The 15613-nt window shown below is 55.4% G+C and overlaps 1 protein-coding gene across 1 annotated transcript in view; it reads left to right on the top strand.

Moving 5' to 3' along the window:
* SDK1 (sidekick cell adhesion molecule 1) overlaps positions 1-15613 on the top strand; it is a 538268-nt gene that overhangs the window by 426319 nt on the left and 96336 nt on the right. Inside the window, exons 22-25 of the mRNA XM_024119146.1 lie at positions 5942-6051; positions 7706-7856; positions 8422-8659; positions 15054-15169. Coding sequence (XP_023974914.1) covers positions 5942-6051; positions 7706-7856; positions 8422-8659; positions 15054-15169 — 615 coding nt within the window. The remainder of the gene's footprint in view (positions 1-5941; positions 6052-7705; positions 7857-8421; positions 8660-15053; positions 15170-15613) is intronic.

Raw genomic sequence — 15613 nt, 5'->3', positions numbered from 1 at the left:
AACACTTTTAGTCCCCACCTCCAGAAACTCACAATTTGGGGGGAAATGTAGGAGGGACGATTGAGAAGTAATGTGATAATCAATAAAAACGAGGCTTGTGAGAATTGTTATAAAAAATGTTGCCAAGACAGTATCAGAGAGAAAGTGGGTAACAGAATAGGGTAATCAAGGAGGGCTCCATGTAGGAGGTGAACTTTAAGTTGGGCCTTGAAGGATGCACAGTATTTTGATGGGGAGCAGGGCGTTCCAAGCAGAGAGAATAGCAGAGTGAAAGGCACGGCACCCGCGGTTTTAAAATGTGAATTTCATTTCTATTCAGGTAGAGTGAGGCCAGTGGATCAGGAGACAGCTCCCCGAAAAGATCGTCTGTTACTCACAGATCCCGAGACGAGGGAGCACATGATGCCAGGCGGCGCCGCGCGAGGAAGCGCCAGGGTCTTCCAGGAGGCAGAGGGGGGCGGTGTGGACCAGAGACCTCACTGCAGTTTCCGTGAAAGGAGTGGACAGGGCAGGGTGGGCAGGCTGAGGACTGGCTAGTCTGGACCATTCCAGCAGGCTGTGGGGCACAGGGGCCTTCCCTGGCGGTCTGGTACCGGCCCTGGGTGATGAGGACCACTCTGGACAGTGGCCCAGAGTGTGGGAGCCCCGTGGAGGAAGGGGTGGTTTGCATTGGAGAGGTGTGCTCACGGGTGAGTTGTTTGTTATCTCCGGGACCCGGCTGCCCTGGGAGGGGCAGTCCCAGCTGGGTCAGCCAGGCCCCGGATGTCAGGGCATGAAATACAGAAACTAGAACTGTGGTTGATACGCGCGTGGTGAGGGCTGAGCAGCTGAGCGGTCGGGCCACGTGTGAGCAGGTGGTGACGGGAGCCGAGACCGGAGGGGAGGCAGGAGCCGGTGTGAGCAGCCTGCAGCCCCTTTACTGAGGGTGGAGTTTGTCTCTGTCTGGAAACGTCGGCGAGAACCTGCATGTCCTGGTCTCTGAGCGCGTGCCGGCGCGTCCCGGCACACTCCCCACGCATCACGCCAGCAGAGTCTCCCGACGGACCTTCACTTCGGAGCCCCAAGGCCAGGTCCCCGCATCACACGAGCATGTGTCGGGCCGGTTCTGGTGTTCCGGTCCCTTTCCCGACCCTCCACACACGCCCCACCCCGTGAGTGATGGGGCCCAAGCCCCGCCGGCACTGCAGGATCTTAGAAAGTGGCACGGAATCCCACCACGGGGTGCAGAGAGGCGCGGGCAGTCCCGTTTGTCCTTGAGAGGCTTCGTGTCTGACCGGAGAGAAGGGACAGACACAGATGCCGTCCCCCCGACACTTGGGACAGACACGGAGGAGGCCAGCTCCGCTCTCGAGGTGCCCCCCCGGCGGCATGGAGCAGCTCTGGGTGCGGGGCTTGGGCCAGGCAGGCACAGTGCGCCCACAGACTCAAGGGAGGCAGGCCCCCGGGGGCCCCCGGCGCAGGGACAGTCGTGCGTGCACGGTGGCTTCCAGGAGAAGCCTCTCCTTGGGTGGGGGCGGACTTTATGGAAAAACTGGTTCCTAGAAGGATATTTCAGGGGGGACGTGAATAAGGTGGCAAAAACCCAGGCGTGCGTGGGAGGAGGTAAGACCGGGGGGTCAGCCTCGAGTCCGCGGACAGTGAGGCCGTTCAGCGGAGCCTGGGCCGGCGGGTAAAGCCGTGTGCCATCTGAACTGGGTGATGACCCGGTCTCTCACTCTATGGCCGCAACAGGTGAGGCCCAGAAATTTCTGAGGCCTGTGCGTTGTGGGCATTGTAGGCCGGGCCGTGAAGGGTGACCGATGGGGACGGCCGGGGCTCCACGTGACCTGTGACTTTCTAGCTGCTCGTCAGGGAAGCGGCCTCGAGCCCCGTCCACCCTGAGTCCCTTCCTGGCTGTGCTGCGATCTGGCCGCAGTGCCTCGCGGAGGGGCCCCAGCTGTCCGGGGCTCCCTGGGAGGCTCCCTGGGCGGCTCAGGCATGGGGACACAGCTCAGAGCCCGAGGGGACTCGGGACCTGCGCAGGTTGCTTGGCAGGCAGGTTTTCCTGCTGACACCAGGGTCTGGCAGGTTTCCACCGAGTGGATTCCTGGAGCACCTTTTCCCCGCTCCTTAGCGCTGGACGAAGGGAGAGCTGCTGCCTCCCTCCCTGCCCGTCCTCTCCCTGCGCAGCTGCAGGCCCACGTGCTTCCAACCCGTGTGCAGGTGCCTTGTGGGCCAGGTTAGTGCCTGTCCTCTGAGTGGCCGCTGATCCCTGGCCTCCGGGTGCTGAGCTCATCGTGGTAACGGCGGCCATGGCAACTCGGGCTCTGGTGGAAAAACCACTTGGCGAGGCTGGCGGGGTCTGGGACCCCAGGAATTAACAGAGCAGGCGTGTCCGAAGGCGCCAAGTGCAGGCCGGCCGTGGGAGCAGCGGCCCAGAGCCCTCCCGTGGAGGTGGGCGGTGGGGCCGCCCCCCCTGGGGCTTTAGCAGAGGACAGCGGGCTCCGCTGTGGGGCCTAATGACCACCCCCGCTGAGTGACATTTGAAATGTGTGGCATTTCTGCTCTTGTAGTAAGTATTGTAAAGTGCTGTCTGTTAGCTTTAAAAGGAAGAGAAGGAAAAAAATGTGTTAAAATCCCAGGCTCCCCATGGAGCTCTGGTTTGTTTTATCTTTAAAGAATCCTGCCACACTCTGCCCAGCGCATCGCACCGTAGGGAGCGGCCGCTTGCTTCTAGAAAGTCCGTCGTCGTGATGGCCTTGAAATCCAACCAGAGGAGCCCAGCAGGGATCAGAGGACTCCCCTCCCTCACTGAGAAGGATCCTGTCTCTTTAGATCCAAACGTAAACCTTTTATCATAGAACTTTAACCCCTGCCGCCGCCGAGGTCTAGAACTACAATCATGTTTTCGGTAATAATTTGTTTCTGGAGCTCGGTGCCAGGCAGCCCGTTTTCAATACTGCCTTGGAAGTCACACACGTGTGTGTCTGGGTATTCATTCGTGTGTTAAACCAACGGGTCGGGCCCCGAGTTTGGGCTGGACCCTGGGGGAGGTGCCGGGGCTTCAGTGGGGAGTCAGACCCTGAACCCACCTCGGGGGCTCGTGGGACAAGCGACAGCAAGCGCGGAAGACGCCTCGGGAGGAGGCGGGAGACACACCGCGTGCCCTGTGGCGGGACGCAGGCAGGGTAGGTCGCGTGGTGAGCACGTAGGTTTGGGGGCCGGGGGGTCTCTGCTGCAGCTCCACCGTGAGAGCACGAACGTGGGGCCGGCCATACACGAACCAGAGAGCGAGGCCGTGTGCCAGCGAAACTTTACTTACGAAGCAGGAGGTGGGCCGGGTTCGGCCTGCGGGCCGGAGGTTGCAGGCACCAGCCAGAACTCGAGCCGTGTTGAATAGTCTGCCTTAAGGACTCTGACTGTGTGTGACTTACTGCTTGGGATGTGGCCCAGACCCTGTAAAGTGAGGTGCAAACCCAGAGGTCGCCGCCGTGCTGCCCTTCTAGCCGGTTCCACGTCCACGTCGCCGTCTCCTTGCGGCCTCCTTCCCTGCACTGACCCGGCCTCCGCCCCGGGGCTCTCCTCTGACCACCCGCGCGCCTGCCGGTCCCCTCACCCGTGAGCAGCGTAAATCTCCGACCCGCGCTGTGTGTTTGAGTGAGAACGGGGCGCCATCAGCCCTGCACCGGGGCGCGTGGAAGGTGCCGGCACAGCACAGAATCAGAACACCGCCTTCTGGCGGCCTGGGCGGGGGGGATAGTGGGGGGCGAGGGGGTCCCGTTCATGGAGGCTTCCCAAGGGCCTGGTGCCGCCCAGACCCGAAGGAGCTTGCCGGCTGCGTGGAGAAGGAACCGAGGGCTGGGTGCGTTTTGCGGAGGTCCGGGCGTTTGGGACTATAGGATGCCATTAGGTCGTGACGGCTGGGCCCGCAGGGAGAGCAGGCAGGCGGGGTCCGCGGAGACATGCGGCAGCCACCTGAGCCCCAGAATGTGGCCTCCATTCAAATGCAGGTCTTTTAAAAAGGAGCCAGAGCACTGCTGGGGGTGGGGGGGGGGCGGGGGTGACCTCGGGCGTCCCCGCCCTACACTCGTAGTTTACACCCATCAGAGCGAAAGCCCCAGGGCCAACCCGCAGCCCCTTCTGTGGGGTGCCGCGCTGAGGACGCGGCTAGCTGGCCCCCTCGGTGCAGGGCCCTGGACTCCGGCCGCGTCCTCCCGGTGTCGCTTCAACGGCTCGCTGCTTTGCTGCCTCCCGGGCTCTTGCCCTTTCCCCGCCGGATGTGTTTGGCTGGTCACCCCATATGTGATTGTGATGCTTCCTAGCCGAGGTGAAATCATGGTAAACAGAAAGTGAACCGCGTTGGCGTGTACGGTTCACGAGTTAGCGCCTCTGCAACACGCACCCACCCCCTCCGTCTGGTTCCGAAACCCTTCCCGGGCTCCACCCAGCCCCCCGTGTGCCCGTCGGGCTGCCGCTGCCCTTCCCCACCTCGCCCGGCCCCTGGCGCCCGCCGGTCTGCACTCTGTGTCCATGGCTTTACCTACTCTGCGTATTTTATGAAATGGAATCATACAATACGCGGCCCTCGGGCTCTGGCCTCTCTCTCAGCGCCACGCTTTGGAGGCCCGCCCACGCTGTCGGGGGTGTCAGGCCCCCCGCCTCTCCTCGGCCGAGTAGCGTCCATGCTGTGGCTGCACCGCGCTTTGCTTCTCCATCACCCCTTGAGGGGCACTCGTGCTGCTTTCCCCTTGGCTGCTGTGAGCAGGGCGGCCCTGAACGTGTGTGTACAAGGACTTGTGAGGGAGCCAGTTGGCACTTCTTCTGGGTGTAGACCCGGCGGTGAAACGGCTGGGTCGCGTGGTGATTCTAGGTTTTTGAGGAGCTGCCAAGCCACGTTCACGTGTTTGGTCAAGGGCATTTGGAGTTTTGCGTTCGGTTTCTTGGGGACTCATGTCGCCCGGCCCGGTGTTTGCTGTCCCCCTCTCGTCCTCCGCGTCCGTTTCTCCAGTTTACCAAGGTCGCTTGAATTCTCGCGCCACCCTCCCATGACCACCTGCCAGCCTGCCTGGGACAGGGATGCGGGGACCTGAGGAGAACTCCGAGGCTTCCCCGGCCGGTGCTGACTCGTGTCCCCCCGTCGTTCTCTCGCTGGGACAGGCCCCGGGGCTCTGCAAGGCGGCGCGAGTGGGGCAGAGAGACTGGCGCAGGCAGAATTAGAAGCCGCCTCGGAAGGTGGCGAGAATCACGAGAGGTGGGGCTCGGGGGCAGGCTGGCTGGTCCTGGAAGGGTCAGAGCCCCGTGAAAATACCTCGAGGGCAGCCGACTGGACGGGAAGCTCACGGGCGGGGAGTAAGATCAGCAGGAGGTGGACCACTGGGCTGGACCAGAGGGCAGGCGGGGCGCCCCGCTCGGAAAGGGGTCAGCTGTGCCCCGAGGCGGGTCTTTCCCACCTCAGCCGGCTCCCAGGGCAGCAGCGAGTCCCCTGCGGAAGGACCTCCGGTGTCCCGGCCAGCGGCGGTGTCTTTGGCGGGTGTTTGGGCAGAAGGGGTCAGGGTGGGGGCGGGAAAGGCTGAGCCCCCTGCTCGGCTGCGGTGGAAACAGCTCTGAACCCTCCGTGAGGACGCCCGGCCACCCAGGTCCCGTGGGGTCCTGGGCAGGTCTTCTCTGACGGGTTATCCCCTCAGCAGGAATGAAGGACCCGACGGCCAGGTCCTGTCCCGCACCCGCGGTCTCAGAGCGCTCGGGCAGTGGTGCCCGGGTCCTGACTGTGAGCAGGTGACTGAAACCCCCCAGACCCAGTGGCAGGGACAGAGGAGCCCGCGTCTCAGAGGCGCAAGTTGGGGGTGTGCACACACAGGGCTCAAGTCGCCCCACTCGTGGGGGACACTGGGCGGCCGCACGCACAGGAGTGGCAGCCTGCGCCCCGTGTCGTCCAGCCGGTCCCAAGACCTCCCTCCCCCAGGTTGGAGCCATCGGCGACGAGGAGGAGTGGGTCACCCTCTACGAGGAGGAGAATGAGCCTGACGCCCAGACGCTGGAGATCCCGAACCTCACGCCCTACACTCGTTACAGGTGAGAGGGGCAGGCCGTGAACCCCGCACGAGGAAGGGGGCGCCCCCCACAGGTGGCCCCTGTCTGCAGTAGTGAAACTAGCTGCATGAGTGCAAGCAGGACACTTCCAGGTGGCCATAACAGTAAACTGAACCTTTCGGGGCGCGAGACACGGTCGAGTGTTATTCCAGGGAGATGGTGCCCGATGCTAGGTCAGCCACGTCCCGGCCGCCAACGTCGCTGGCCAGGCAGCCAGCAGCGTGGCTGGTATATTAGGCTTAGTAGCCGAGACCCACATGGTTGGAGATGTGGTGCTTTTCTTTACAAAACTCCGAGACCTCTGGGGACTGTTGCGTGCTGTGCGTACACAAAGCAGACGTCCTCAGAATACCCTTCTGCTTCCCCCTCCCCGCCCAGGACTAGCCTCATCCAGCACTTAATGTGCCATTTAACCTTTGCTCCTTGATCCTGAGACGTATCCAGGCAGCAAAGCCCTGGCCTTAACAAAGGGTCGGGTGATCCTGGGCTGGTAGAGACGTCGTGACTTCCCATAAGGTCACTGAAGGAGGTGGACTTTCCAGTCATCACCAGATGCTGAGTTTGATAAAGTCACTGTTCTGCCAGGGTGGATACACTTCATAAGATCGGGGAGCAAAAGACTAAGAATGACTAATTCAAGGAGTGAAAGGTGAAATTCCATCTTTGCGAAGAACACTTTTTCAGTACAACATGCCAAACCTAGGGTTTTTTTAAAAAACCTAATGAGAGACGCTGTTTAACCTACATTCATTTTAACATCCTTCCCAAGGTTAGAGCAGGTGAATCAAGATACACTTGTTTTTAGAGAAAAACGTTCAGCATAAAATGACCGGTTGGGATGCAAGCCTTGCCATGTGAAATTACTGTAAGCTATATAGTTATTTCAAAGATCAGAAAGTATGATTAGAGACCAGTGTCCCTGTCTTAAAATCACGTACATTTAGGAAGCCCCTATAATTAATACGTGTGTCTACTTAGGATATTTTTCTGGTGTATAAGTTCAATTCGAATCGTTGTACATATTATTAAAGAAGAGATAAAAACTGAGAACATTAACATCGACTTTAAAGAACATCTAATTCCACCCTCGTTTTATAGATAAGGAAAAAGGCAAGTCAGCGATGGGGTGAGAGTCGCAGGGTGTGGATTCTGGGGCCGTTGCTCCATTCCTGAACCAACAGAGAACGGCTTGCAGGGCGCCCTTGGTCATTAAGAGACGCTGGAATTTCAAAGCTGTCATCTGGTAGCGACGTTCTGACATTCCACTTCCGTTAAAGAGCTACTTGAACTCTAATCCCCTGGTCTCGCCCTAAACTTGAACCGGCCAAGGGCCTCTGATGGCACAGATTCTGGCCACGTAACCCATCCAGTCGTGCTTCCCTTGGAACGGGAAATTGCTGGGTTGCGGTGCCTTTACCGTTCCGTGGAGGCTTTTAGGGAAAGAGGCCATATATGTAATTCACATTTTTAATGAAACCAGGTGGGAAGAGCGCGGCCTTGAGCAATGGCCTCTGTGACGCGGGCAGCCACATATCTGCCCCCGCCCACCCCATACCCCCGGAAGTTGTGGGAGGCTTTCCATCCTTCCACATCACCTCTTGTGCAGAGTAACTCGGGTCGTCGGCTTCGCTTCCAGGTTCCGAATGAGGCAGGTGAACGTCGTTGGTGCCAGCCCCTTCAGCCAGTCCTCCCGGGTCATCCAGACCCTGCAGGCCCCCCCGGACGTGGCCCCCACCAGCATCACCGTCCGAACCGCAAGCGAGACCAGCCTGCGGCTCCGCTGGGTGGTGAGTTGGGAGGTGGGGGGCCTGCGTGGGAGCCCAGAGCTTAAGTCATTTCCTAGTCTTGCCTTGTCCCGGTCAAAACTAATCTCATCATTAAACCAGAGAGTATTGCATTTTACAGTCGGTGTTGGATCTCAGACCAGCCCCAGCCGTCTTGTTAATTAGTAGCATGACTCACTGGCTTCTTGGAACCGAGGAATATTCTTTGGGGAGGAAAGCGGATGGCCCTACAGGCTGAACCTGTTAAGTCCTTAAGCCAGGTTGACACGGAACCAATACTGAGTATTTGTCAGAGAGCCAGGTTGATAGTGAATCAGAACATTTCCCCACAAAATTAAGCTGAAATGTATTAAAAGAAATTATGTCCAGCCAAAGTTACTGACAGGACTTCATTTAATTAACAGAAGAAAAGTTCCGGGGGAAAGTAGAATAAAGGTCATAAGAATATTCACCCCAGAATATCTTTTCCGTGGACTTGGCCCCCTAAGACCTGCCCGTGCATGGAGACCCTCACGGGGGGGGGCGGCTCCAAGACCTTGGCTCACCGCGGACTATTGTCCACTTCCAGCCGCTGCCCGACTCACAGTACAACGGGAACCCCGAGTCCGTGGGCTACAGAGTTACGTGCTGGCGCCCCGACCTCCCGTCCGCTGCGCTGGCCCACGTCATCAGCGACCGGCTGGAGAGGGAGCTCACGGTCGAGGGGCTGCAGGAATGGACAGAGTACGAGCTGCAGATGCAGGCCTTCAACGCCATCGGGCCCGGGCCCTGGAGCGAGTCCGTGCGGGGCCGGACACGAGAGTCAGGTGAGACGAGGGCTGGCCGGGCCCTCCCCGAGTCTCCCTGGAGACCGAGCTGAGCGTCCGCAGTGTCACTGGCATCTCGCTGGCTCGTCCCCCACTCCCCTGCCATGTCTGTGTTGAAACCTTCCTGAGCAATTAGGTCCAACTGCATTAGAGCCCAGGACGCTGCTTTGAAATTGATGATGGATTCTACCAGGGGCTGGACTCGCATTATTATCTCTTTACTTAGGGGTAATTCTCAGCACCAGTGATGAAAAGTAGGAGTGTACAGAGACTCTGGGGAGATCTTTATAATGCAAGGGGTTGGGGACCTCCTCCTGATAAAGTCACGCGTGTGATGGGTTGAGCCTCCCCTGTGCTAGAAGATAGACCCTCAAGAGTTCGGTTGCTTTAGCACAACGGCAGTTTATTTCTCTCTCATTACAGCCTAAGATGGCTGTTCTTGTTGTGGGGTGGCTCTCGTCCATGAGGTGATTCAAGGACCCAGGCTCCGCTGTCCTGTAAATTAGCCGCCATCTGCACGCAGCTGCCAGAGGGGAAGAGTGAGCAAAGGGTGGGCGCGCCTGTGTCTTAACAGCTGCCCAGAGATGGCACGCATCCCTCTGCTTACGTCCGCGGGGCTCGGGGAGCCGCTCACGGTCAGGAAGGAAAGGAAGACTTCCAGCGGTCTCTCTGCAGAATGCTCCTCTTCTAGGCTTTGTGGTCAGCGGTGGTTGGCAGGGCCCTTACTGGCCTGGTTCGAGCTTGTAGAAGCACAGAAAAGAGTGTTGCTAACACTCTTTCAGGACGCACAGGCCAGCTCTTTCCACTGGTCCGGAATAGTGAGGTTTTCTCCTGAAAAGGAAGAACGTCTCTGCTCCTCTCACCATCCCCGTGTCCCGTGATGCTCTCCCAGTGCTTGATGTATCCGGTGGGGGGGAGGGGCGGGGGGGCGCTGTTCAATACCTTCCTGACCTCCGCCCAACGAGGGGTGAGAAGAAGGTAGAAAGTCTGAGACGGTGAACTAGCTCCATCGTGACTTAGCTGTTTCCTCGGAGGCTTCCTGAGCCCAGGGCGTGTCCTGTCTTCTCAAGGCTCCACAGGTACAAAAGCAGAGAGGTTACCCTGGAAGCCCGTGTGGGACGGGAGGGCAGCCAGGGGAAGCCAGCACCTGCCAGCAGCTGTTTCCACGCTGGACACCTCAAAATGTAATAAGTACATTTAAATTAATTAAAGACTTTCAATAGGAAGATGAGTAAGTTCTGAGTAACCTTATGTACAGCATAGTGATTATAGAAAGTTGTTAAGAACTGAATCACTGTGTTGTACAACTGGAACCAGTATAATATTGTATGTCAGTTATAATTCAAAAAATAAAAAGAGAGAGAGAGAGAGAGTCATTAAGAGAGTAGATCTCAAACCTTGTCACCACAAAAAAGAAAAATAAACAGTAATTATGTGACCTAATGGAGGCGTTAGCAAATGCTATGGTGGTAATCATCTTGCAGTATATGAGATTAAAATGTGCAACATGTTGTATGTTGTACACCTCAGTCTTACACAATGTTATAGACAAATCATATCTCAGTAAAACTGGAAATAAATATTAAAGTCTTTAATTATTAAAGGAAAGCATGAAAACTTTAAATAGAGATTAAAATACCATTTTAAACAGGTTTTTTTTTTTTTTAGGAAAAACAAATGAAACAGTCATTGACTAAACCACTCTGATTGAGGTAAAAAGTAAGTTAGACACTGATAAAGAGGGAATTACCAAACTGGAAGCTGGAAATGAGTAAAAAAAAAAACCTCAAAATACAGTGCAAAGACATCAAGATTGAAAGTATGATAGAGAGGTTAAAAGACATAAAGAATAGAATGAGAAGGTCCAACATACATTTAATAAGACTCAGAAGAGAAAGGCGGGGGGGGAATGAGAGGGAGGAAATATGTGGAGATTATGACTGAGAAATTCCAGAACTGATATAAGACATTCTGTATCAGACTGAAGACATGAATCCTGAACAGAATAAACAAAAATAAATCTGCACCAAAATGCACTGCACTACAACTGCAAATAGAAAAGCCAAAGAGCAAATCTTAAAAACATCTGGAGCAAAGGCATCTTACCTACAAAGACCATTTGAAGCCAACTTCTCAAGAACAAGAGAGGCCAGAAGACAATGGAATAATGATCTTGAAGGAGCTGAAAGAAAAGAACTGTCAACCTCAAACTGGACACCTAGCTACACTTTTCAAGGATATTGTTCAGAAAACAACAAACTAAATGTTGTGCAAAGATGAAGAAAGTGTCATTAAAAACAGAAAATAATACTTCGGGGTAAATTTTCAAAGAACAAAGTAAACCAAGTGGCAGAATTGCTGCATTGAGACTATATTTTTGTAAAAGTCCCTCCAGCTGCTGAACAGCCATCTTTACAGTGGTCAGAGGCCATCGCTCTACGTGTGAACTCACTCCAGTGTTTTCTCCTACCTCTGCTCTCCTCAGACGACCTTGGATCGTCTCTTACGCGGACTCTGAAAAGACTTTGCTGAGCAGTGTCGTCGTCTGAGGTATAGATTTTGTATCCGGAAAAGCACCGTGGGCTCGCTTTTGTCTCGGTTGACAAATGTGTGTCCGTGTGGCCGGAAGAGGGCCGTGTGCGGGCCAGCGGAGCTGACTGCGGCCGTGCTCATAGCTCACTTGCTGAGAAAGCTTCTGGTCTCGAGTGAGAGATGTTCCGACGGCTTACGCTTTGCCTTGCCAGCCATCCCGTCCTTTCTTCTTTTGAGGGTTATGGCTTACAGAAAATTATCTTTCGTTTTTAACTGAATGTTTGTTCAGTGAGAAATTTTGGTTCAACACCTATCTCTTGAAGAAGAAGAGAACAGTTTCGGTTCAGCAGGTGTTTCCATTACAACTTGATAATAGGGTTACTGATCTTCATTTCAAGATATGGGTGGTTCAGATTTCAGATATTTTTAATACCAGAAGAGTGGGCTCCTTGGGACCCCTTATGGGCTGTTCTCTCCTCTAGGGAAACTGGTGCTGTCATGTTGGCCCCTCCATCTGGGGCTGGTCCTGGAGGGGTTCAGTACCCCCACCTCCCAATGGAGCTTCCAGAACCTTCTGCTGCAGGAAGCTTCTCACCTCTGATCCACAAGCCCCTCCCAGCGGTGGCAGCTTTGATGTCTTGCCTTCCCTGGTGCTGCCGAGGTTGGACAGGTAGCCTCCCCGGCAGAGAAGTCAGCCCCTTCAGAGGACTGGTCCTGCCAATCACTGCTCAGCCTTTGGCGAAGAGGGTGAAGGGGCTACACGGGCCCCCTGGCGGAGTGCTACCACCACCACTGATGGGGTCGGGAAGGGGTCAGAGAGAGCTGGGGAGGAGAGGAGAACTGCAGACCCCCCCCTGGAGCCCAGCGTCACCTCAGTGAAGACAGCCGTCCATCGGTGCTTAGAAACAGCACGGTGCGCGGGCGCGCTGAAAGCCAGCGATGGAGGCGCCGAGCAGGACGTCTTGAACCACATTTAAATGAGGTTTCCAGTTTTGAAGTGCGCTCACGCTGGTTTCATGACACCTTATGATATATTATGATATATTATAAGGGTAAACGAGGCCCTAAAAATCCAAGAGACTACGTGGGGAGTAGCTGTGAGCTGAGGGGTGAGAAACCCTGTAGAGGAGAGAGAACAACTGAAGGGAAAACGCCTCTTAAATGGTATTGTTTTTAATGAAAGGGGAGATTCTAGGATGGTCTCCAAACTCAAGATACCAGGTTGGGAAAGAAGTTGAATCTCCTGCAAGTTAGGTAATGAGTAAGATTTTTTTTGTCAAATCTTAAAAACGTGAACACTTTGTAATTAGATGGCAGAGTTTATCCCGGTGGGACTCGAAGCAGCCGAAGTGTTCATCCTGAACACTGCGATTTTCTCTGCCTGTCTTCTCGTTAGGAAACCAGCTGTGTTCTAGGCGCCGGGGCTGAGCTGCTGTGATCACAGGGTTGCCCTCCTTCTCCGGAGATGTGGATGGCCCGCCAGTAAATGGATGCACATGTCACTGCATCTTCGAAAATCAGCTGTTATTTGTAGATCTACAGTGAGAAGTGGGCACTTATGGTTTCAGAGATTAACCCGAAGGAGACAGTTAAGGACTGAGAGGTTGACCGTTTGTGTTGCTATGACAATGGCTTCTCTCTTCACAGACAGGGATGGGAGTTTAGAACACAGCACTAGTGTCTTGGGCATAGAGTATATTTTCTGCTCTCACCTGATTCTAAATAAAGTCAGAAAACGAAGTCAGAGAAATGGTAGGCTTACCTGCTCCTTGAATGATAATGATTCCTCTAATTCACAGTTGATTCCAGGTGCCAGCTTATCACTCAGGTCTTTACAAAATAAGCATGGGTGTAAACAATGTCCTGGTAACTGCCTCGGAAGTTGCGACACCCCGTGGGAGCCCCCAAGGCACAGAGAGCACGGGTGACGCCATGGGAGCCACCGCCAGAGGCAGGGGGACACAGGGTGGCACGTGTGGCAGGCGTGCTCCCCTTCAGGGGGCTGAGTTATCCGGAGACCATGAAGGTTCTTCTCCTGTGACACTTGTCTGCTCAGATAAATTAATATTATTTTGTTGAATGACTGAATCACGGAATGCATGACTCCCAGATGACATATTTGGGAAGAAAAAGTTTTTAGCGACCCGGGGGGCTGGCTTACATCTTCCCTCTCCAGAAGCGTCAGGAGGGCCCCTGTGCTTGGGGCTAACGGGCAGCAACAGTGGCATCTCTGTTTTGTGGGCGCGTCGGCCGACCCACACTGGCAGCCGGTCTGGTGCCTGAGTTCTGAGGACCGTCGGTCAGTGTAGCAAGTGGGCAAAGGGAGTGGGGCCGCTGCCTCCTGGGCATCGAGCCGGGGAGGTCGCCCTTTCCTGGGGCTGGCGGCCCTCCCGGGACAGAGGTGGCCGAGCCCAGGTTCAGTGTCCCCCAGAAGCCCGCCCCGGGAGCTGGCAGCCTGTTGCTGGGCCTCCTCTTCTCTCCGTCTCAGACCCGCCAGCTGTGGGAACGACCAGGCCAAGCTTGCAGACAGCGGAGCAGCACCTCTTCCAGGCCCAGCGTGAATCCTGGCGTTTTTTCTTAAAGCCTGTGTTCGTTTCCTGGGGCCGAATTAACAAAGGACCCAAACGGGTGGCTTCAAACAACAGATATATAATTCTCTCGTAGTTCTGGAGGCCAGAAGATGGGGCCCGGGGTGTCAGCAGAGCCGCACTCCCCCTCTGGAGGGGCCGGGAGCGTCTGTCACAGCCAGCCCCCAGCCTCCAGAAGCTCCTGGGCTGTGGCAGCACAAGCCTAGTCCTGCCAGGGGGTTCTCCCCACGTGCACATCTGTTTCTTCTCATACGGACACCGGTCCTATTGGATTAGGACCTACGCTACCCCCGTGTGACCTCAAGTTATTAATGACGTCTGCAACGACCCCGTTTCCAAGTAAGGTCACATTCTGGGTATTGAGGTCAGGACTCCAGCATAGGAACCTGAGGGGACACAATGCAACCCATAACAAAGACCACATCACTTCAGCGTGGGAACTCCAGGAATCATAGGTTGGGAGCACTGTCGTCTTGCAAACACACGTCACTTTCCGGACTCAGACTAACTGACTAACAGAGTCGCCTTCACAGCGGCTGTGCCACGAGGAGGAAGTACTTACGCGTGGGTGAGCGAATGGATGGATGAGTGAGCGAATGGATGGATGAGTGAGCGAATGGATGGATGAGTGAGCAAGTGAATGAATCAGTGAGTGAGTGAATGACAGAGTGAACCAGCCCACGGGGCGGTCCTGGGGGGTGACTGAGAAGATGCCAAAGCCCCATCACGTGTTATGTCCCCGTGAGATTCGTGAACTTGACGTGTCCTCCTTTTCGACCGTGGAGACTCTGGGGGGCGCTGAGAGCTGCACTTTTCTTGGTGCCCGTCACTCCCACACAGGCATGTGCGCTTGGTAAACCTCCCCTCCCCTCCCCTTGGTGCAGATCAGAACCTCCCCTCCTCCCCTCTCCACCCGCCTGCCCCCCACAAAGTGCCCCGTTTAGAGATGTCAGTAAACTGGTGTCTGAAAGTGAGGATTTCCATCTACGATGAAAGTCACAGGTCTCGCAAGTTAGTATAAGAATCAGACGAAGCTTATTTTCTTGCTGGGTGGACTCAGGTAAAATTGAGCTCCTAAATACCCAGGATTTATGGAATTTGTTGCTAATATTAAAGAGATTTACCTTTCTGTGCAGGTTTAATCTGATCACTGCAGAGTGTTCAGAATACATTGCTGTTTCAAGGACAACTTGATTATGTGGGTAAAAGTTAGACCTTTCTTTGTAGACGCCTTTAGACTTTGGGTGCCAATCTGTCTAACTCATTCTCTGCAGTTCCTTCAGCTGCCCCTGCCAATGTGTCAGCCGAGGCCGTCAGCTCCACCCAGATTTTACTGACGTGGGCTTCGGTGCCCGAACAGGACCAGAACGGTCTCATACTGGGCTACAAGGTACGTGCTCCGGTGAGCTTCCTCTGCTCACGCTGTGAAGGTGCTGTCACCTGGCTCCCCGCACCCGTGAGCTCCTGTCTTCCTGCCGATCTCCAGCTCTGGCGTGCTTCCTGATTCCACATCACTTGCCTCATCTACCTTCGTCACAGTCTGGAGATGAGGCATCGGCGTACCCCGTTCACGTGGGCCAAGGCAAGGCACTAAAAGCTCTGAGCCTGTTTCCTCACTTGTAAAGTGCGAGGAATGACGGTAGCTCCCTCCCAGGGTTGGTGTGAGAAGTGGCTTATTCTGTAAAATGCTAAGGACGTATCATTAGATCCCTGCGCGCGTGTCTGCACGTGTGTCATCAGCGGTGAGGGTTGGACACCTTCCAGCTTCTCTGGAAGACGTTTCCGGGTTTAGTCTTGTGTGTGTTTACCCAGACCCTTAAAAACCTACTCTGTT

Source organism: Physeter macrocephalus, chromosome 14 (genome assembly GCF_002837175.3).
Source record: "Physeter macrocephalus isolate SW-GA chromosome 14, ASM283717v5, whole genome shotgun sequence".
NCBI lineage: Eukaryota > Metazoa > Chordata > Mammalia > Artiodactyla > Physeteridae > Physeter > Physeter macrocephalus.
Note: the sequence above shows the minus strand (reverse complement) of the source record. Positions and strands in the feature narration are given on the sequence as shown.